At 39.1% G+C, this 21,677-nt stretch overlaps 1 protein-coding gene across 14 annotated transcripts in view; it reads left to right on the forward strand.

The window, feature by feature from the left end:
- R3HDM1 (R3H domain containing 1) overlaps positions 1-21,677 on the forward strand; it is an 80,246-nt gene that overhangs the window by 14,083 nt on the left and 44,486 nt on the right. For all 14 annotated transcript variants that reach the window (XM_048062757.2, XM_048062758.2, XM_048062753.2 and 11 more), the window contains exons 2-3: positions 15,029-15,237; positions 16,104-16,314. In XM_048062757.2, the coding sequence (XP_047918714.2) occupies positions 16,144-16,314 (171 nt within the window). In that variant the 5' untranslated portion in view covers positions 15,029-15,237; positions 16,104-16,143. The remainder of the gene's footprint in view (positions 1-15,028; positions 15,238-16,103; positions 16,315-21,677) is intronic.

The raw sequence follows: 21,677 nt of genomic DNA on the forward strand, positions 1-21,677 counted from the left end.
TCTCTAAGCACAAACTTCAGGATCAGAATTAATGCAATGGATGACAGCCTCAGTAACTTCAGGAACAACCTCTACTGGAATTTGCGTTCTGTTAATTCTTCCTCACCATTTGACAGAATTGTGGTGTTTCCCCCCCCAAAAAAAGTCTGGTCATGTGACTGTTACTTTTATAGAAACTGTAAATAATTAAATACTCCCTGTAAACAACACCAAACGTTTACTTACACCCAGAAACATATTTGATATTTATCCAGTAGGTTGTTTTAAGTGCTTGTAAAGAGATCGTTAGTCTTGAATTCTGCAAATGCTAGAAGTATTTTTTAGCTTGTTTTTAACTGTATCCAGTACTCTAGGCTTTTTAGTTAACAATAAGACAATCTTTATCAACAATCAGCCCTACAGGTGGGCCCACCAGACAGACAACGCTTATCTTGAATCTATTGTCCAGAAGGAATTTGAAATATGATTACATTTAAGAGTAGATGTGCGTAGTCAGTGTTTTGGGGTTGTTTAAATTTAGGGCTGTGGCTTAAGGCCTGCTGTATTTAGATCTGTGCATCACTTTGTCATTACCAGAGTTAATTGGTGACTAGATCTTAAACAGCAGTAAAATTTTCATTTCTGCTAGTAACAAAGAGGATACATTTCACTTCTTGGAACGAAATAAAAACTGCAGAGAAAGATGTTTATTGTAAGTTCATTTAATTCTAAATTGTGTTTCTGGCGCAAAGCGATGAAACTGCAGCACTCGACAATTTGTGCTTCCTTGGAGGGGCAGGGGTTTGTAGTGAGGTTGTGGGGTGCAAAGACAAATTAGGCATTCATGACCAGTCTGGAGTAATGTAAGCTCTCTAACAGTGGAGATTGGGATATTTCTGTTCAATCAAATGTCTAGAGATTTATTGGAAGTTCAGAAGAGACAAATTCAAGATCAGTGAAGTGGATGAAACTTGGTGTGATGAAAAGATGGCGTCCTTTGGAACCTTTGTTCTGTTCATGTGGCTAGGCCAAATGTTACATACTGAAGTGTCTCTCTCCCTCATGCACCTGAGACAAGGTGGGCTATTTTCTTTGGGTTTATAGGTAAACTTCATTTTGGATTTGGGATAAGTGGTCTACTTAAAGTAGTCCATTTTAATATTTTTTTTTTTAAAAAAAAAAAAAAAAGGATTTTTCCTTTATCAAGCTTTCCCTTAACTAGTCTTTTGGTCCGGGAGGTTGCTATGTATCCCACTCTGCATCTTCAAAGAACTCATTTTCTTCTTCATTCATCCTTGCTAAAAGCAAAGGTTGTCTTTAGATAACGTTTCAGTGTGTTAACTGCATGCCTCCTCCCCCAGAAGTTTGCATCCCTCCTTTTTGGTCCTGAAGATGTAAAGGCCTGGAGATCATAGTATGTGGGTCAGATACCAGTCTGGGGACACTTTGTGGTGCACTTTGGCCACTTACTGCATTGTGTAATTTCTTGTGTTTAAAAAGCATAAATAAATACTAATTTCCCCTATCGCTTGTCTTTAGGGTTTCAATGCAACCATCACAGGGAGTATTCTTTTGTCAGGAGAATGGTTTTGAAGGGGCTGTCCCTCTGTGGCATATCTTTGCTCTTCTTGAGCAAGCCTGGAGAATCTTTCCTTCTTTAGTAAGCATTTGATTGTTTTCTAGACAGTTTTTCATTTATCTCTTGACTATCTGTCCTTTGTGTTTGTGTGTTATTGCTTTGAAATTTAAATTTAATTGAACTCTGCATATTGGTTTCTGAGCTTATAATGCCTATTCTGTAAGATAGTTTTCTGCAAATGTAATTGTGTATTTGATAACATACAATTTGCACATGTTCTTAGCTGATCTTCAACTGTGTTAGGGTTGCTAATGTTCCGGTAAACTACCCCAAAGTGCTCCAACCTGTGTTTCTAGGATATAAGCTTAGGATAAGTAGAAACTTCTTGCTCCTGTGTTGTTTCTTGTTTAAGAGAAACATTAATTTGAACTGTATATCATAAAAATAACACCTTATTTTCCCACTTCATATGCTTTAATGAGTTCTTTCTGTGTTCTTTTACATGTAGTTGTATCTGGCATAATTTCTGTAGAAAGACATTCAGAGAGCTGTAGACACGTCATCAAGTGAGCATTTATGCAGTACGTTTCCTAGGCAGGAATACTTTGGGTAGCTATTGTTCCCTCTCTAAATCCCGTTTTCCTTTTTAATATTAAGCACAGATGTCCTGAAGAGTATTTTAATATTAAGCTGAAATTTATTTCATGTCTCTTAATGAAAACTTTGATTGTTGCAGGCATTGGTGGTTTTCTTTTGATTTCAATACAGTGTTTGTAAGGAAACCCTGTGAAGGGATTAATTTTTTTTTCTGTTAGCAATTGTAATAACTAAATCTGCATTTTGGGATCTTCCACTGTAGAGTACCTCTTTTCTTTCTTTTTTTCCCCTCACTTCAGCAGTGTTTTCCCATCTCCCACTTTAATGAAATCCACCACTAAAACAACACGTTCCTGCACCAGTCTATATGGAAGAGCAGCAACTGAAAGAGAACAACCGGATGGGAAGGAAAGGAGAGTGGAGTTGGAAGAGATGGTACAAACTTCAGTAGAAGGGGTTCAAATCCACTCTCGCTACAGCAATGGGGCAGAAAAAATCCTAGATATTAAGCTAACATTTTGCACATACTTAATGTAGGTGTTGAATGTTTACCTACGCCCATTTTGAAATTTAAATAAACGAAATGTTCTGGTTTTTTTATTGCCTTTCTTATTAGCTTGTATTTGTAACAATATGTAAAAGGGACACCTTTTAGTAGATTGGAGCTGATGGAAACTAACTGCAGACAGTCTTGTGGAATACTGTACTAGTAGCCAGATTGTACTGATGCCTTCATATTGACACTTTTGTTTTTATTTAAAATTCTGCAGCTTTAAAGATACAGGCCATTATATTGTATTGATTCCTAGTATAAATGTTTCAGTTAACTTTGTCATACCTCTGTAAGGTTTTTTTTATTATTTGGAAGTATTTCTGATGATGGTAGTAAATAGAACAATCGGCCATCGGTATACATCACATCTTCCAGTTGATTGTTTGACTGTTTTTAAGAATCTATTTCTAATTATCTGCTGTTATCAGCAAGACTGCAATTTATAGAGCAGTTACAGAAAGGGAAGCTGTTAATATGAAGCTTATTTCATAGTGCTGATACACATCTGAAGTCTTAAGAGGAGCCATCCCATGGTGCTAGTGTAGACAGGGTATAATAGCAACTACCAGCCTGCTTTGATCTTAGAAATTGGAAAAGTAGGACATTCTAAGCCATCAGATACATGGCCTAACATTTTCAGGAGAGAAAGCTATTACAGAATCTCCTCTGCTGGAAATAATGAGAAACAGTGAACTTCTGGAAAGAGAGAAGATTATCTCTGTTATCTGTGTTATCTAATAGAAGCTGGACAGCTAGAAGGTGGGGATTATGTGAAGTGCCTTGTGGAATTCACTGAAGGCTTTTTTTTTCTTCTTCTTATATACGCTCCTGCTGAAGGGTGAGCTTCTAGTTACAGGCAAGCGTGAGAACATGACCGCTATTCCAATTTTTAATCTATCAGATCAGCCCAATGAAACTGGGGGGGGGGGGGGGGGGGGGGGGTGGAATTTTTTTGCTTTACTTATGAAAAATATTACAGACCAGTCCATCCTCTCCTGTAGGATGGCAGCCTCCAGGATAGGAGTTAGAAAAGCTAATAAAAGCCAAAAAGAAGTAAGTATCTGATGTGCTCTCGATACTACAGTCTGAGGGTGTGGAAGTTTCAGGGAAATCAAGGAAAATTTTCTGAGACACAGCGTGGAATAGAACACGGTGGATTATTGCCCAGTTCTCCTCAGTTTGCCATTGGTGCTTCTTTGTTTCCTCTTCAGTGTTAGCTGTAGCATGTTGCTGATCTTACTAATCAAAAAAAATAACAACAAAAAACCACTAGACTCAGCTGGTGAGAGATGACAGCAGTGCTGCATGGAGTGAGCGCCACCCCCACTTTGCAGCAGTGGGGGAACGGGGGCTTTAAAGGTGGAGCACAGAGGTGGCAGAAGAGAACACCAAGGATGGTTTAGACCTGTCACAGGCAGTAGCAGCCTCGGTACCGAAAGATCTTTTTGTCTGTCTTTTGCCTCCCCTCCGTGGAGCCCCGCGTGAGAAACACTGCTGCGTTTGCCTTCCAGCCTGACTTGGCATGCGGTAGCTGGAGAGCCAGCGGTGCAGCCGGGGGTTGTCGTTCTGCAGAAGTACTGCTGAGCTGTGTGGTGGTGCTACGGTACGGACGGGGTGGTGATAGCAGCTTCTCACAAGAAGACGAGAGAAGCCTGGTACTGACTTTGGAAGTAGGATAATTAGCATATCATAATAGCTGTCTGTCTTTTTTCTACCCTTCTGTTTGACAGCATTTTTCTTCTTTACTTGTGTTCTGATAGCAGCTGTGTGCCAGTTCAGAAAATATCATGGCATTTGTACTGCTGAGAAAAAAACTGGATTTAGCTGCTAGCACTGGGAACTAACTTACTGATATTTTGTTGTAGTTGTGTTCACAGTGTCAAACCGAAGATCTAAAAATATTTAGAAAGGAAGATAATATCTTTCAAAATGGTTTTATGCTACTTTTGTCTCAAATATCAGAATTTATTTTAGCATAGAACAAATTTTTATTCTGGGAGCAGTCTTGCTGTGTTAGAGAATGGTAATGGCACAAGTGATTACAATCCATACAGCCATCTTATAGCACAGTCACAGCTTCTGATGCTTTATCAGTTGCTTGTGAATTGCTAGCGAGGAGCTCGCTGTAGGCTCCGTGCATGCTGGTGGTGGTGCATGGTGACGTGTAGGTGCCACTGGCAGCACGGCACCCCGCTCTTGCTTTCCTATTGTCTGAGCGGCTTCAGCCAGTGCCTCGACTGCTTCAGCATGGCCCTGCCCAGGCATCAGCTGAGTGCCTGTGCTGTAAGCTCCCTAAAAATGCAGACAGCCTCCTGTGAGAAGGGATGGAAAGCATGCCTTCAGGGACTGCGTAAGGTTGTAACGTGCCTATAGGATGCAGGTATGTCAGTTCAGAAGTAGTGCTTAAATAATACCTGAAAGGAGGAGAAGAAAATGTCTGCAGACAAAACGCAGTTTGCATTTGGTTTTCCTTTTTGCCACAAAGCTGTTTTAAGGCCTCATCAATTAACACAGATGATTGGTGCCTAAATCTCTTTTCTGTAAACATTTAACTTTAAAATAATCCTTTTTCTTATATCATCTGGTTTAATAATGGCATTCTTGCTAACTCTTATTTATTGGTTATCCAAGTGGTGCTAGGATTGGAAAACCTTTATGAATTGTTCTGATAAAACCAGACAGTTTCCTAGTTTGCAAAAATGGAGATGTCTTTTTAACAGTGCTACTGGTTTTTTCCATTGGAATGAGTAACTGTAAGTAAGATTCAGATTTTTTCATGAAAACCTTTGAACTGAATAGACTTCAAATCAAGATAGCAAGACTATTTACAGTAGGCTACAAAGAAATCTGTTTTCCTTTGCAGGATGTTGACAACTTTATTGCGGACTAAATCTCCTTTTCTTGAGATACCAAATAGTTTTGGGTGGTTATTTAAAACTTGTGGCAGTTGATTTCATGGAGATCAATGGTCACTTCAATTTTTTGAAGTTTCCTCACTGACACAGCAGACATCAGAAGTGCTATGGCTTTGTCATAGGCTGAACACTGCTAAAGGATCAATGTTTATTAGGTAGATGGTTTTAAGACTTTGATTTGGTATTAACTGATATTTATAATGAACGAATCTTTTGTTGTTTTTTTTTAAGCTGCCAAATAATATATGTGTGTGTCTTGTGTCTGTGAAGTAATATTTAGTGAAGCTATGGAAATAACGCATAGGTGAGCATAACGATATCAGCCCATGGAAACACTTGTGGCATTTCTCATTTGTTGTCATGTTTTTTGTCTTTGGTGTGGATTTTCTGTTTTTTTTTTTTTTTTTTTATATCTTCATTGTACTTTTGCTAGGTGAGACCATAATGGTGTGGTAATTCACCAAGTGTGTGACTCTTATCTTGGGGAAAGGGGGGGAAATGCCTGTTGACACTTTCGTTTCATAGCTTTTTTTATTACCAAACCTATTTCATAATCTTTAGTATCTTTGGCCCCTAGAGACCCTTTCTTAAAATACCTTTCTCAACATTCTGAGGAAGAACATCGTTCTTAATATTTTGAAGTTGATGTTACGTGTTTAAACAAACTAAGAATAGAAAGTGGGCAGTTGGAGTTCGTTTGAAACGTGAAGTGGCTTGAAGTTGGTGTGAGGATATGGCTGCAGAACTGCATACATACATCTGCAGCAGAGCTCCCAGAGCAGAAACAGCTTAAGAGCCAGGGGGAGTCTTTCTGCTGCCAGTTAGCTGACATCGTTCAGAGAAACCTAAGCCAGCAAAATCTTCGTCAGCACAGTTACATGTACAGAGCTTTTGCTGGTACAGCAATGTCTTGTGAGAAGGGCATTCATTTTTTTACCTCCCAAGCCAACTGAACTACGGTAGCGAAACTAAAGATAAGCCATGTTTTATTTCGTAGGGATTTCTAAATAGTTTTTCCTCCTGTCTTAGGCATGCTATCATGGGGAGGAGAGGCTTGGCTGTTCAATACTTACTTTCTACTAGCCTAATGCTTTGCTGTTTCTAAGTGTGTGGTTTTTGAAAGGGTAATGCTATAATGTTCGGGCTAAATGGCTTTTGTCTGCCAACATAAGGTGTCCAGTGCAGGTGCTTGCCTGTGAAACAGTGATATCAAAAATAGTTTTCATCTGTCTTGAAGCCTGTTTCAGAAATTCTTTTCTTTCCCTCTGTCTTCCTCTTCAGCCAAAAAAGCAAGGTGAGAACAGAACTGGTCCTAACATCACTACAAGTTCAAATAATGTATAAACTACTTGGATTATTTCAGTTACTCGAATGAGAGTCGACTAGCCACAGAGTTGTGTTTTATAACAATACACATCAGCTAGTCAAGTTGGTATTCATCCAACACAATTGTTCAATGTTAGAATTTTAATTTCATCAGCAACCCTGCATCTGTTGAAACATGTGGACTGAACTTTCCTGGTCTGTTGGAGGACATCTGTTGGTCATGATGTTGTATAGTTCCCCGAGGCAAACAAGGATTGCATTTTTTTTTAGACAGTAGCCTAGTACGCCAGCCTTTTTCTTCTCCTAAATGATTATGGTTGTCTGAATTTTTATATTAGAAGTGCATATTTTGGCACCATACAAAACCACCTGAAGTCTGAAAGATTTAGTTGTTAGCTGGAAGCACCTTAGGGGAACCTCTCTGACGCCTTACGCTGCAGCAGTGGCTGCATGCTGAGGACTGTTTCGTTCACCAGGAGGAAGCAGGCACGGTTGTTTACTTCCTTGGCTGTACTTTGCTCTGATCGTTCATATCCTAAAAGTCCAAAGTGACGTCCAAGAATAGAACTAATAAGAGAGCAGCAGCACTGTGTGCGGAGTGGAACGGCTGACCCTCGTGAGGACCCAGTGCTCCAGGTGACTGCAGCAGTGCTGTGTGGTGCCAATGCTTTCAGTCAGCATACATGGAAACCATCTGTAACTCAAAATTTCTGCCCTAGGAGGAAGATCACTCTAGCCTTGCTGGTTCTTAAACTCCTTATTCTCATGTATGCAGGTGTATTCCTGGAAGGGTTGTTTTAATATTCTTTGTCACTGTCATATAAGGGTTTCTTTTACATTCAGTAGGGGACTAAGAGTAGGTAAGGTAGGGTTAAAAAGGCTTAGGTTATTGCTCAGAATTTATATATAGATATATATATAAGGGGCGGGGGGGTGGATACAGGCAGGGTGCCAGCTGCATATAATGCATCTTGGCTTCTCACTTGCCTGTTACTGTGAAAGGTGTCCTCTTTTTGGCTGTCAGCAGTTCTGTGAACAACGGTAGTGTCCAGCTGATGGCCTCATAACTGTATTATTTTTAAAATTGTTTGGGAGATTGTAGCATGCAAAACTTGTCAGGAAAGCAAGAGAGGTCTTTTAGCGTAATGAACTCCAGGACTGTGAGGACAGGTTTCTCTTTATTTTTTTTCTGATGTGCAGCATTATTGTGTCGAAATAATGAAGTGCTGCTCACCTGTACTCAGGGTGTGTAGGTGTGAAGCAGACAGATGCTTGAGAGAGATTTTCTGCCGAATCTTGCTGTTGTGGCTTAAATAAGAGACCAGCTATACAAAGCCGGTGCAGCAAGATTAGCTAGAGCATGGCTAGAGGAACCTTTTATCAGGTTTGCAGCTCTGGGATTTCCTTCTGTCTTCTGCATTTCCTTTGGAGACAGGTTGCTCAAGTAAGGCTGCAAATATCCTGTGCTGAATTTGGTGCTATTTTTGTCTAGTTGGCTTTGGCTTTTCTTAGTGACGTCTACATGCTCAATAGGTGGTAGGGCATAATTTGCACCGACAGGGGAATGTATCCAGCCCTTAATTAATTTTGTAAGAGGCAGAGCAGCTCTATGGTATGCTTTTGTATTTGCATTCATCATCATACTGTTTCTTTGAAAATCTGATTACTAAATAGCTTGCTAATTGAAACAAATAAAAAGTATCTTCTAATGCTAATGCAGTAAATAGCTTTCAGTTGTCAACTGATTAGTGTATAACCTAAACATTGCTGTAGATAGCAGCACTGGGAAAAGCATACAGCTTTGATTTAAATGTGGTGAAGTCAGTGCAGCATGGATTCATCTGTACAGCATTTTTCGGTACATAAAGGTAAGCAATCAGGGATTTTTTTGATTTGTGCTTCAAAAATGGACGAAGTCGTTATTTAAATGCAGTGCTATTAATGATTTCTGCACAATATCATAGCGTAATAGGGAATCTGCCCTAAGTCAGGTTTCCAGCAGGACTGATCTCTTCCAAATACAGGTGCCCAGCATTTTGCTTATCTTTTTGTCTTCGAATTTATCACCAGGCTATCAGGTAATATATAGTTTGTATTTTTTTTTCCCCAAAAATATTAATCAGCACCTTCACATAGCTGTAGTTTAATTGCACTGCTGCTATTGGCACTGTTCTTACCTGACCCCTGTTGCAGACCTCACCTAAGTCGCCTCTGCAAAAAGAGGGAGGTACAGTTCTTTCTCCGTTCCTCTTGTTGCTAACTTCATGCTGGCTAGCACTCATAAAAGCCTTCCTGTGCACCACGGGAACTTGGTAGCCAGCAAAAACCTACCTTAGCTAATGGCCTTCGTGGTTCTCAGTCCCTTTGTGGTGACTCACAGCAGGGAAGAGTTCAGCAGGTGCAGCGGTAGAGGTGGGACCGCACTCCAGTAGCATGGGGCAGAGGGATAGGGGGAAGGAAGAAGTGAGACCTTCGCTTTTTAGCAGCAGTGATTTTTGTTGATTTACCTGCCTGAATAACCAGTCTTACTTGCCAAAAGTAACTGTTTCTACTTTGAGTTTGTCTAAGAACTGAATAGAGGTGGTGATCCTCAAGAACTAAGCAGTAGCTGGATGCAGTAGTTCTCTTTTAGTTATACCCATAGGTTTTGTTAGCGTAAGAATGAGCTAATTTTGATCAATATCTTTCTGCTTAAGGCATAAACATTTTCCTCTTTCATCCTAACAAAGAAACACATGTAACTTTTTGTGTTTTTTGGTTGGTTGGGCAGGTTGGTGTTTGTTCTAATCATAGAAACCCTGAGGTTATGCTGCTAATACAAATATGTTTATATTGTGCTTAAGTGTTGCTGAGAATAATTGAGATGAAAAATAGCTGGAAAGGTTCTTGTGTGGCAAGGCAAAATTTTATATAGGTGTCTTCAGAGATCTTTTTTCTTTGTGGGGAAGGTCCTGAATTTCCTCAGTGAAGAGAGAAGGGAGGAAAAAAGATCATACTTCCCCATCTGAGAAAGGCTTGTGGCACCAAACCGCTAAGGATACAGCAAGACTGTTTCCTGAGACTTTGCTGTGCTCATCAGTCACTTACGCTGGAGGGAGTTACCTCATGTGTAAGTTATGGTGCACATGTAAGTTATGGTAAGAAGCTTATGACACCAGTGTTTTTGTCTTATATTTTTCTTCATGTAGCTACTTCTGGAACAGACATCTTGAAATAATATGGATCCTCTAGCAAGCTCAGCTCTCCCAAAGGAAAAATCTTGAGGGGAATCTGGGGAATCTACAAATTGGCATGCAGACAGTACACCTTCTTACAAGGGCAATGCTAGTGTTGTCTTTTTGTAGTGAAGGTAATTGTTGTTTAGTACAGGGCATTTTTCTGCTTTTTTTTCGTTCCTGATACTTCCTCTCTAGGGAGGATTAATCCTTATAATCCTGCTTCACAGAGAATAGAGGCAAGTAAACCCAAAGTTGATTCTTCTCGGTTTCATGGAATACAGCATGCAGAGTATAGAAAATAACCTACTACCGTGATTCCTCTGGGCTTGTGTGCATGTATTTCTTTTAAGCAGAGGAATGATTCTGTGACTCCAAGCTAGCAGAATTGAGAAATAAAATGCAGCAAAAGCAAACCAGCATCAAAACTGTGCAATTGGTTATATGTTTTATTGGACTGATTTAGTTTGTCCTCAGCTGTATCCCAGCTAAGCTTTGAGCGCAGTGCCCGGGCTCTTTACTTAATTTCATGGTGAAGACAGTTCTTGCAGTTGTCGGTGGGGGATTCCTGATGCTGGTTAGACAACTTTTGCATTACATTCGATGTTCATCCTTCCTAGGTTTGCTTTTCTGAAAGACATGGAGTGTTTGGAAGTATGAAGTGTTTTATAAGCGTACAGGAAATGTAGAGGTACCAGGGAGAATCACTTTCTGTTTGTATCTCTTCTCACATTTAGCATATGGAAAATGCACAGTGCCCGGTAACAGAATGATGCAGGCTTCCATATATGTGCAGGAAGCTGGGGCAGGTACCAGCCTTGCTTACTGCCATCTCTGTGTCTTAACGTTTGCTATTACCTCCCCCCAATTCCTACTTGACCTTATATCTCACCTGGCTTGCCCAGGGTTGCTGGCCTTCTACTGCTAGGATAGACAGCTCGATTGCTGTCTCAAATTTAAATATTCATTTTCACTTTTTTTAATATGCTAGCACAGGTACGCATTGCAGCAAGCGTGGCTTTCTCTATATTTACATAAATGTGAATATGTGGTTTCAGGGCGAGTACAGATGGATAATCAAGTTCCAGCCTTTAGTGCTTGGATATAAAGCAGCTCCTGAAGAGAGGTACAGCTTTATCTGAACCTAGAGCAAATGTTGAATGCTGAGACAAGGTAAATGGCTGCGTTCAGCTTGGAAACTTCTGAATGACTTGCAACAAGCCTCACTGGGAATTTAGCACTGGCTGTGATTTAGGCTGTCAGGTTAAAGGTTAAGCACACTTCTAACAAAAATGAGAGAGGTATTGTACCCAGCAAGGGATACCCTTTAGACCTGTGCAAGAATTCTGCTGAAATATCTGATGAACGTGTTCAAGAAAGAAATTTTAGTTTTCCCTTTCTGCTGACGGTGTGTCCTCTTTGCGTGTTGAATATAATTTCTCCCCCCCCCCACACCCTTCTAAATCCAATTTCCTGCCCTGCATTTGATTGATAACAATTATTTAGACAGCTGTTCTGTGTTTTGTTTTCTTATTTTTCCAACTGTGATGGTATCAGCAATTGCTTCAACAAGGAACGGAAAATCACCTTCTGTCTTTATCATCTTTTCAAAAGAAAAAGAATCGATTTTTTTTTTCTGTCATGGGCAGAGCAAAGCTTCCTATCTCCGTTTCCATTGCCTACCAAGGAGCAGATAGAAGTCTTGATGCCTATTACAGAAATTGGATTAAGTTGAGTAGATCCTGTTCCCAGAAATATCCTCACTCATTACAAGTCAATTTAGTGGTTTGCAAATGATGCTTTTCAAGTCAGAAACTGAAACAAAGGATCCAGTGGTTTCCCACATCATGGTTCTGTCATAAAACTCATCAGTGGCTTCGCTTGATGTCTTTTTTATCACTTGTTCTCTGGATTGTACAAAAGAAAGCAGTAAAAGCTCAACATTGATAATTTTATTTTTTTTTCTGTCCGAAGCATATGCCTACCTAGTGCTGGCATCCATCTCGCAGCTGATAATAATTTTCCCTCTGAAAAGGGGCACTTTCAGAATAGTGTCTAGACAAAGTAGTTTCTGCTTTTCAGAAGAAGTAAAAGAATTTAGGGTGATTAGTGGTATAGTGTTATCAATGTGATGAAAAAGGAAGCGTGTACATTTCCACAAACAAATGTAAGTTTCAAGTAATCGCAGAGGTTGAAGAACATAAATATAAGGTGTTATACTCCTCCCATAAGTGCTGTCTAAACTGAATTCCTGCAACATCTGTTCCTGTGCTTTCCATCTAGTGAAGTAGGTGCCCTTTGTTGCCACCTATAAAAGATGCTAAAATTGGAAGGGTTTTTTCATAAGACATATTGCTAGCAGTTTTGGTAGGGATTTTTAAGGGATAACCAGGTAATGTTCTACTGCTAATGTTTAAATCTGATCTTTTCAATCGTTTGGATTTTAGGGATAACTTTGGATAGCTTATTGCCATCCAGTGTATAGCCAGTGTTGGGATTTAATATAAATACTTCATCCTTCAGTAGCCAAGAGAAAACAGAATAATCTAACATACTTGTTGAATACTCCTCCCGTGCCAAAATGTTAATGCGACTACAGTGTGTTTGTGGACTGCAGCAATAATGTGAAAATCAGAAAATGCATATTTGCTTGCTAGAACCTGTTTTCCCTCCAAACAGTAGAGTGATTCCTGAGGTCAGCCTTCTTGCTGCTTTTTCCTGCCCTGCGTGGGACACAAGAAGTGAGCGTTCGGATACATGGGGAGGTGAAAGGGGGGGTTGGGGGGGGGGGCAGGTTCATAAGGATGGTCTGTGGTCTGTCTGCAGCACATGAAGTTCCTGCTTTGTTGCCTTCCTGTGCCTCGTTACTTCCAATTTGTTCTTTCATCTGTAATCCTTTCTCCCCTGTTAATGATTCAGTAAGTAGGATGTCAAAAAACTTACAGGCTTGAATCACAGCCCATTGTTTTACTTTTTTTTCATGCTGCTTTTCAATGAAATTTTTTAAGCCAAAATGTTCGTAGCATCTCCTGTCCCTTATCAGTTTCTTCAGATCTAAAACAGAATTTGTTGCTGGGCTTTAATCTCACCTGCAGGGCAACCTGGAAGCCTGTGGGCCACTGTGCCGCTGCCGCAGTCTCCTGGGTTGTACCGGGAGGAGTACTGGAGTACTTGACACTGAGATACTGAGGGTGATGAATGAATGATGAATTAAGATCTCTTAACGCTTCAGGAGGAGGTGTTAAAAGCTGAACACCGTTTAAATGATAATTTAAAATCCTTCCTACTCAAATCTCTTTTTACAGGCTGGTGGGTTTTGGTTTCTTGCATGTGTTTTTGGGAGGAGAACGAGGTGCATGTGGGAGGAATACAGTATTCTTTATTTGCCTGTATCTTCTGAAGTGATGTCTTGTGCTGTTTTTCCAGTTATTGTTTTCCAGCACGACATTGCAGTATCTCTGGGTGTATACAAAGCAATTTGAATAAAGGCTGGTGAGAGTTGCCGTGGGGGAATGTGGAGAATGTGAAGTATTTGCTTGCTTTCCTTTCATTGTAAAGTCTACTGCCCATCTTCGGTTCTGTAGGTATTTGGGGAAACAAGACACAGCTTTTCTCTTGTAATGTAAAGTCAGTGATATATTTAGCTAGCTTTCTGTTGCTTTATATTAAACTGTAGAATTATTGTATTGACAAACAGTAAAACTGAGGAAGGGCTGGGCACTGTCACAGCCTGACCTTGTAATTTTGCTATTAATTGCTTTCTAGTGACCAAGTGTAGCTTGTTGGAGACACTTAACATCTTTCAGAGCAGGTCTTTTGGTCCCTTCTTCCTTCATGTAAGGCAACTCATGTTCTAAGAGAACAGTTTAGTGTGGGTTCTTTACTTAAATCGATTAAAATTGCGATTATAGCCATGGAATAAGTGGCTCATTGGTTTCTTATTTCACCTCAAACAATTTGGATGTTTTTCACTTGTTTATTTTCCTGAAGTCATTCTAATGATCTTGTTACTGACATGGAAATGAAGTAGTTCAGCTGGGGTGACAGAAGGTATTCTTGATCTTTATTAGCATTTGTGCTGTTTTTAATAAGCACCCGTGTAGTTGTGAGAAAAGCGTCTGGGGAATGCAATATAGAGATCCTTTTCAGCATATCTTTCACAGGCTTGAAAGGTAGTTATTTATTTTCTTTGTTTTAGGGTATTTCTGCTACCTTCAGGGGTTGTGTTTCGTTTGATATTAGATGTCTCTGTTGTTGCCTGCTGCTTCAAACACATGCTTCCATGTGGGCAGTGGTGATAATTATTTCTCAGGAAAGCAAATCTGTAAAAGAGGGGAGATGGAACAGTGTTGGTTTTCTAGAAATTTGTAAACCCTCATTCAAGGGCAGTTCCTTTATTAAATAAAATAAAAATGTCTTCTGTAACTCAGGTTGCCTAAAATATGGATTTTGTATTCTGCTTGTAGATTATTAAGTATGACAAAAAGAGAATTGCTTATATTTACAGGGTTTTCTATGCTTTCATGGCTATTACTCCTCCACACCTACTGGGTTTCTTATTACAAACTGTCTTTTCAGACTCTTCTGGAAGATACCTGCTTGTTTATAGAAACAGTTTCACTAGGGATGCTAACAAAACGCTTATTATGTCTACTTGTTAACTCTGTAATATAGAAATATTTTTGGAAGCCTGGTGAAAAATATAGCTGTTGCTGCTAGCTAAAGCAAGTCATATGAGAAATGCACATTTATTCTGTTTATTTTTTCTTTAAATGAGTTCTAGTTTTTGTGTTGGTCCCCTCCCCCTAAACATAATTATCATGTATTTTCTTTGTTGATTTTTAAAATCTGTTTGTTTATTTAGGCATTTGAAAGGGATGTTCTTGCTGATTCAAGACAACGTAGTTCTGTTCAAGACTCTACACTGGGGATAAGGACATGGGACTCCTCCTGCCAGATTCCAGATGGTTCATTACAACTGACATCTTGGTTGACAACTGTGAAAAGGAACTTTGGATTATTTTATTTTATAGTTGTGGTAGACCACAATCCCCAAACTGTAGAACACATCAGGTAATAGATCAGATATTTGCTTAGACTTTTCGATACTCTTATTTTTATTATTTCCCTATAAAAGACTTTAAGCATGCAGAACTTATTCTTTCTTTAAAGAAATAGAGAATTCTTGATTTTACATCTTACACTGCAACTGAGTCATAGGAATAATTTGTATTTGGTATTTTTTAGGGAAAACTAAGATGGTTCTGTTACTAGCTTTAATCATTAGAGTTCTCTATATTTATTATAAATTATTGTTATTAGTAATTATTGATAATGGTCATTATTATAATTGCCAAAGCTATTTTGTCTTTATTGCTTCTGAGAGTGCTTAATTTTATCAGGACCAGTTTCATTACATTTCGTATGTAAGAGAGTTCCTGCATTCAGTGCTTGCCCCTTTGTTATTGGCAGCCAGGAAACTTAAAATGATTTAATGAAACTTAGTGTATTTGCACTCTTGGTACACTGTCATTTATCTGTTTACTCTCAACCCTTTCAAAGTAAATCTACCTGTAATTCCTTCTTCCTTTCAAATGAGAAAATCTTCCCTTGTTTCTGTTAGAATCTAATTTGATTTGGAGCGTTGAAATGTTCAAGCGTTTATTTTTAAATACAGGAGGGAAAACCTGCAAGTGTTATCCCACAGTGTAGTTGTTTAGTTCTCTTACATAGATAGCTGTGGTTATATGCCTCTTGATAAAAGTGGTGAAAAGATGATGATCACTCCTTCCCTCTGATAAAAGAAATGAGAAATACCATAACAGGAGTGCAAATCTTCATGGTAGTGAAATCATTTCTATTTTGGATAGCTGTTTAAGTATATGCATTTATTTAATTTAAAAATACTCAGTGATCCCCCATTTTTCTTTGTCCTAAAGGTTCCATATTTCTTGTAGAATTTTAAAATAATCTTTTCTAATGAGGATGTCTGATATTCTTACTGTAAAAGATGAAACTGATGCAATGAAGGGTTCAGAAGCTGAATTTAAAGATACAGAACCAGATGAAAACCTTATAAAATCAGGAAGTCAGGAGCAGATCCAAACGGAAAAGGATGAAAATTGTCCTGATAGCAAAAACGATATGCCGGTAAGAAGCTTTTCACTTTATTTTTCACTAATATATCATGTTAAATGAGTCTTTGTCATGTTCTTTTTGTCATGGTCCTCTTACATGTTACCTTGGTTCAGGCTGGGAAAACTTGGCTGATTTTTTGGAAGCAAGTAGGATGATTGTTTCTTCCTCACTTCTCTATTTATATTAATGTATATTTATGTTCATGAGGGTCAGTCATTTTTAATTGTTTGAGTTGTGTAAGTGGTTTTCATGGGAAAGCCAAACTGTCCGTTACATACGTTCTCCTGAGTGCACCTGTGAAGTTGAGTCAAATCTTTTCAGAACAGGGGAAAAACTTAGCACTCAAATCACCTTTTGGTTATTGCTGATTCTTGACCAAGTTTCAGAGACTGTGTTGCACCGGTAATAATCTAGTAATAATATGGTTTGGTCAAGGCACTAAAATGGTAAGTGTTGCTCCTCAGCATGGCTGCCCTGAGTAGTGGTGATCAATCTAGAGCTCTTGAGCTACAAATGGCTCAGGTGTAACTCTTAGAGTAGAGCTGTACTGCACAAAGCTAAAGTAAGCAGATGTAGGTAATGCAAATCCCCAGGTGTCAGAGGAATCAAGTCAGCGGAGCTGCTGAGGCCAGTTGGTCCAGGTCCTGCCCTAGATAGCAGCAGAAAGTCCAGCCTTCCTCCCTGCATCAATGGTGGGGTAGGATGGAGGCTTACTGTCCTGTCTTGGCTGCTAGTGAGTACTCCCATAGCTTCCCTTTCCTTCAGTTCTCCACCACTCGTCAATTTTGGTATGTAATCTGTCAGGTGGGAAAGCTTAGGCTGTCCTCTTGCATACCTGGAGGAGCTGATGCACATAAACATATGGTCTTTGTAAGGTAGGAGATGTACCTACAAAAAATAACAGCATCAGATTTCAAGTGAGATGGGTACGGGAGAAATGCCGTGGAAACATCTTGTGTTAAGGGGGAGCACAGCAGTGTTCGTAACACCAGTTCAGCAGGTATGGCAGCATGTTTGATACCTCTGAGATTCAGCTACACAGTGTTTATGCATAAGAGCCCTAAAAGAGGGGTGTCTTGTGTGTGGCATAAACTGGCTAACTCCTGGCCGAGGCTGCCCATGGTCACTGGGGACAGTAAGCACCTCAGGTGAATTGAGAAAGGCAACTGAAATTTTCTGTCATAACTTGGGAAAAGGGACAGATTTCTAATAAGGCTTGGAAGAAATTAACTTTCTGTAGGATTTTTTTTATCTGTGGGTTATGAATAAAAAATTTTCTGATAAAAATTGTGATTGGGATATGGGGTATGCCAGTATTCTCTTGTGGCTTGCAAAACCAGGACAGTGGCTTATTAGATTCTTGTTATTGAGAATTGAGTAAAATGTTCTTTGGGGAGTAGTTTTGCTCATGACTAGCAATTCAATATTCTGCTGAGTGAGGTAAGCTCTGTTTGCTAGGTTAAATTGCTTCCAAATAAATCTTGTCAACCACTGTAATAACAATACAGTTTTACTCTTTAATATCTGCTGGCTTTATTAAAGTTGGCATCAGCGTAAATAGATAATTTTATGGAAAGCAAATCCTTAAAATGAAATACTTCTCCTGTAACATATGAGAAATAACTGCTACTGAAACATTGGTGGATGTTAGGGCTGAGCTGATACTCTCTTTAATCAACAGAATATCCCAGTAGTCAACATTAAAAATGATTTTAAGGTTTATTTTCCTACAGTTCAGTAACTTAGAAGAACTCATTCACATTTTCTCATTCAACAAGTATTAGCGTGGAAACTTATGAGGCTCAAGAGGCAAATCGGCCTTCCTGCAAACAAGTGTTCCTGTCCAGAGAAATGAAGCTGCCAGTGGCTGTGGGTTTTGGCTCTGGCTTGTTTGACAGGGGGTTTTGGTTGGTTGGTTTTGGTCTTGTGTGGGAGTAATATCCGGTGGCGGAAATAATTATCTAGCATGCACACTAGGAACCGTACAACTGTGTAATGAAGGCTTCTTGATGCAGGCAGCTTTGCTGTCTTTTTCATCTAGTGTTGATGTGAACGTTGTGTCTAGGAGTGTCCATCAGAACCAGAGCGCTGCCATTACATGAGTAGTGTAATTAAAAACCGTGGTCTGAGGATGAGGATTTTCAGAGTAGGAGGTAGACAGCCGTTTTTGAAGCAGAATGTTGTTCATTTAAGGCCTTTGCAACTGCACATAAACCAAGTCAGTGAGTTAATGTTACTTGCACTGTGATCGCTGATAGTGCAAATGCATATGGCATATACTTGCTTTGTAAGTTGCTATTTAACTTCTCTACAGTCAAGTAAGAAACTAGCTTTGATTGCTTCTCTGTCTAAACCTATTGTGGTTTGAATTCAGGTATGTTTCTGAATCTTGGCAGTTGAGAAACTGGTTGTTACATTTTGAAATACAAGCTTGCCTCTAAATTCTAGATTGATTTCAGATGTTGTGCACTAGTCCCCACTTAGCTGTTGTGTACAGCGTGAATGAGAAAAATGTCTCAGTGTATGGGCAACTTTCACAGCCTTTTTAGGTAGTGTGAAAGTAACGTAACGGATACAGGGGTTATTAGGGACCATTTTTGAATTGTCATGGTTTAAAATTGCAATTAAGTGATATTCAAATGGTACTGGAAATCAGTGGCACGCGTGGAAGGTACTTGCAGAGGAGTACATGGTCAGCACTGTGGAGGTGTTTTGTTGCTGGTGGTGTTCTTTTGTTGTTGTGGGGTGGGGTTTTTATGATAGAGCTTTCTATTCATGGTAGGAATTTTATTTCATTTTTTTTTTTAAGGAAAAAATACTTAACACCTCTCTAATAATTCATGCTGGCTATTCTAGAAAAGGCAGGCTTGTTCTTACTCTACAATCCATGCACTATGGAGTGGGGCGGGGAGAAGAATGTTCATCTTAATTGCCATCATCTCTGCAATAAAAAATAATCACTGCTATGTGAATAGAAGATCCTTAGTGGATGGTGATAACTAAGGCAGTAGAAGACTGGGACAAACCAAGCTGCATGTTACTGTGTAACAGGAAAGGCACTTGCAAACTGTGGAGAATAAAAGAGATGAAAAAAACCTTACCGAGTGATGGAGGCTGATGCGTGAATGCAAGACTTGTGTGCATTCATTGTTTGATAGGAGCAAGGTAAATGTTGTATTAAGTAGGTGTAATTTTGTTTCTGATTTATACTAATTAAGCAAATATCCTAGTCCCTTGGAGAAATTAGGTGAAATGTTTGTTTTTAACAACTGGACGTGCTTTTTGACATTCTTCTTCCTTCCATACTAGCACAAAGCTTTGTTTTTTTCTGTTCCACAGCTGAGTTCTGTGAGGCCTTTCTTTGCCTCCTCAGCTATTCTGATCTTGTAAGAATTTACATGTCTTTGTTTCCAAAATACACGACTTACTAATTTTTAATAGATAGATTCTGATCAGCTTCTTTTGAACCGTTCAAAATGCTTCTGCATCCAATAGTGAAACTATTTTTCCAGTTTTGTTTCTCAGTCATCCTCTGCTGTGTCACGGAAAATTGCTGTCACCACTCACTAGTACAGGAACGCAAGTAACCATACACCATGCTGGTTTTTCCTTCGGTGTTATACAAGCTAACTACGGTTGTTAAAAATGTAGCCCTTATCTGAATTTAAAACTGAGGCCTAGTTTAGTAAAAGGATGGAAAACTGCAAGTCCTTAGACCACTCTTTTCAGGTCTGCCGTGTCGTGTCTGACCTCTGAAATGTCCCAAGCGTAATGCAGAAATCTGTGTAGTACCTTTTCACAAGGCTTTTCTTGCTTCTGAATTTGCATTCTTGTGCCTCAGCTGTTGTTATCTAGCTTCTTTGGACAGCACAGTTTGGTAGAAGAAGGGATGTAAATGTTCCAGATCTTTACTTTGTAGTTAATATACATGATCTGTGGGGTAATTAGGAAAAAAGAACACGCAAATACTTCCACTGAAAGCCTGGATATATAGGGTTGTATGTGTTCAGTAAACTATCTTAACATCCACTTTATTTTGTTGATTGCATTGTATTAATTAGATGGAAGTGAACCACAGTAGTTTGTCTCAAAAAAAAAAAAAAACACAAACCTTTTAAGGCAAAAACCAGATCGTTGTTTTCATTATGCAAATTTTTTGCAACACTTGCTTTTAAAGTGTCTTGATATCATGCCTATAGCGACTTTAAGTGGAGCATAAATATATTTTTAATGTAGCTTTTATTAACCGTGTTTTCTCATGTCAGTAAAACTCTGAGAGCTGCAGTTATAAAGAAGTTGCTTAACTTGCACTCACTATGGAATATATATTCTAAAATAGCTAGAAATTGTTTTTACAATTGGGGACATAAAGGTGTACCATAGGAACAAAGCTTAGCAAATGCAGAAATCAGAACTAATATTCCAGGTGTGTTGGTGCCTATCCTACACAGTGAGAGCTGGCTGCGGAGGCTTGTATTGCAGGCTTTGACATCTTAGTCATCCGGGAAGGCACGGAATTGAGGCTGGCAAAGAATGGCTTTACAAGGCATAAGAAAGTTGTCACCGGTTAACAGATGTTAATACGATGGATGGGATGACGCTCATCTCATGTGCAACTGTGAGGTTTGATTCATTTCAATCGTGGGAGAATGACTGGTCCCTAAAACTTGGGACCACTCCTTCCTGCAATGCCCCTGCCCCTGGCTGTCCCCAGTGTTATTGCTATCGGATTGGTTCCTAAAAATTGTCAGGTGCTCGTGAAATTGAGCACCAGAGTATTCAAATACTTTCGTTTACTACCCTGAATACCTTATCTTGCTTGTTCCTCATGGGTTGCAAACACCCATCTTCAAGAAACTGGGAATGTGGTATGATTGACATATGATTTATTCAGCCTGGAATCAAAATTCTAATTCTGCAAGAGAAATGGAAGATGAGATACAGCCCACAAAGTGCATAAAGGAATGTACTGTCAACCAGAGCCTATTGTGGCTGAATTCTGAAAAACATACTCATTTTACGCGTTGTTACAAATATTTTGGTTTGATACTGGATCATATCAATTTTAGTATATCAATTTAATTTTGAGATATTTTCTTCACTTTATCTGGCATAAACAAATACACTTTCCTTTGACTGCTGTGGATTCCTGATTTGGATTTACTGAGTTGAGGTCAGGTGAGGAGGAGATCTGTGCTTTGTACAGAACTGCTTTCCAGTAACATTCTCTACTCTTTTTTTTTCTTTAAATCGTTTTTCTAAAAGTAATTGAATATATGTCTTTAGTAAATCGTAGAAGTCTATTTGGCTAGTTAAAAATGTCTTATGTCCTGTATAACTAAGCTGACTTTTTTCCGACCTAAATGGTGGATCTA

Source organism: Anser cygnoides, chromosome 6 (genome assembly GCF_040182565.1).
Source record: "Anser cygnoides isolate HZ-2024a breed goose chromosome 6, Taihu_goose_T2T_genome, whole genome shotgun sequence".
Lineage (NCBI taxonomy): Eukaryota > Metazoa > Chordata > Aves > Anseriformes > Anatidae > Anser > Anser cygnoides.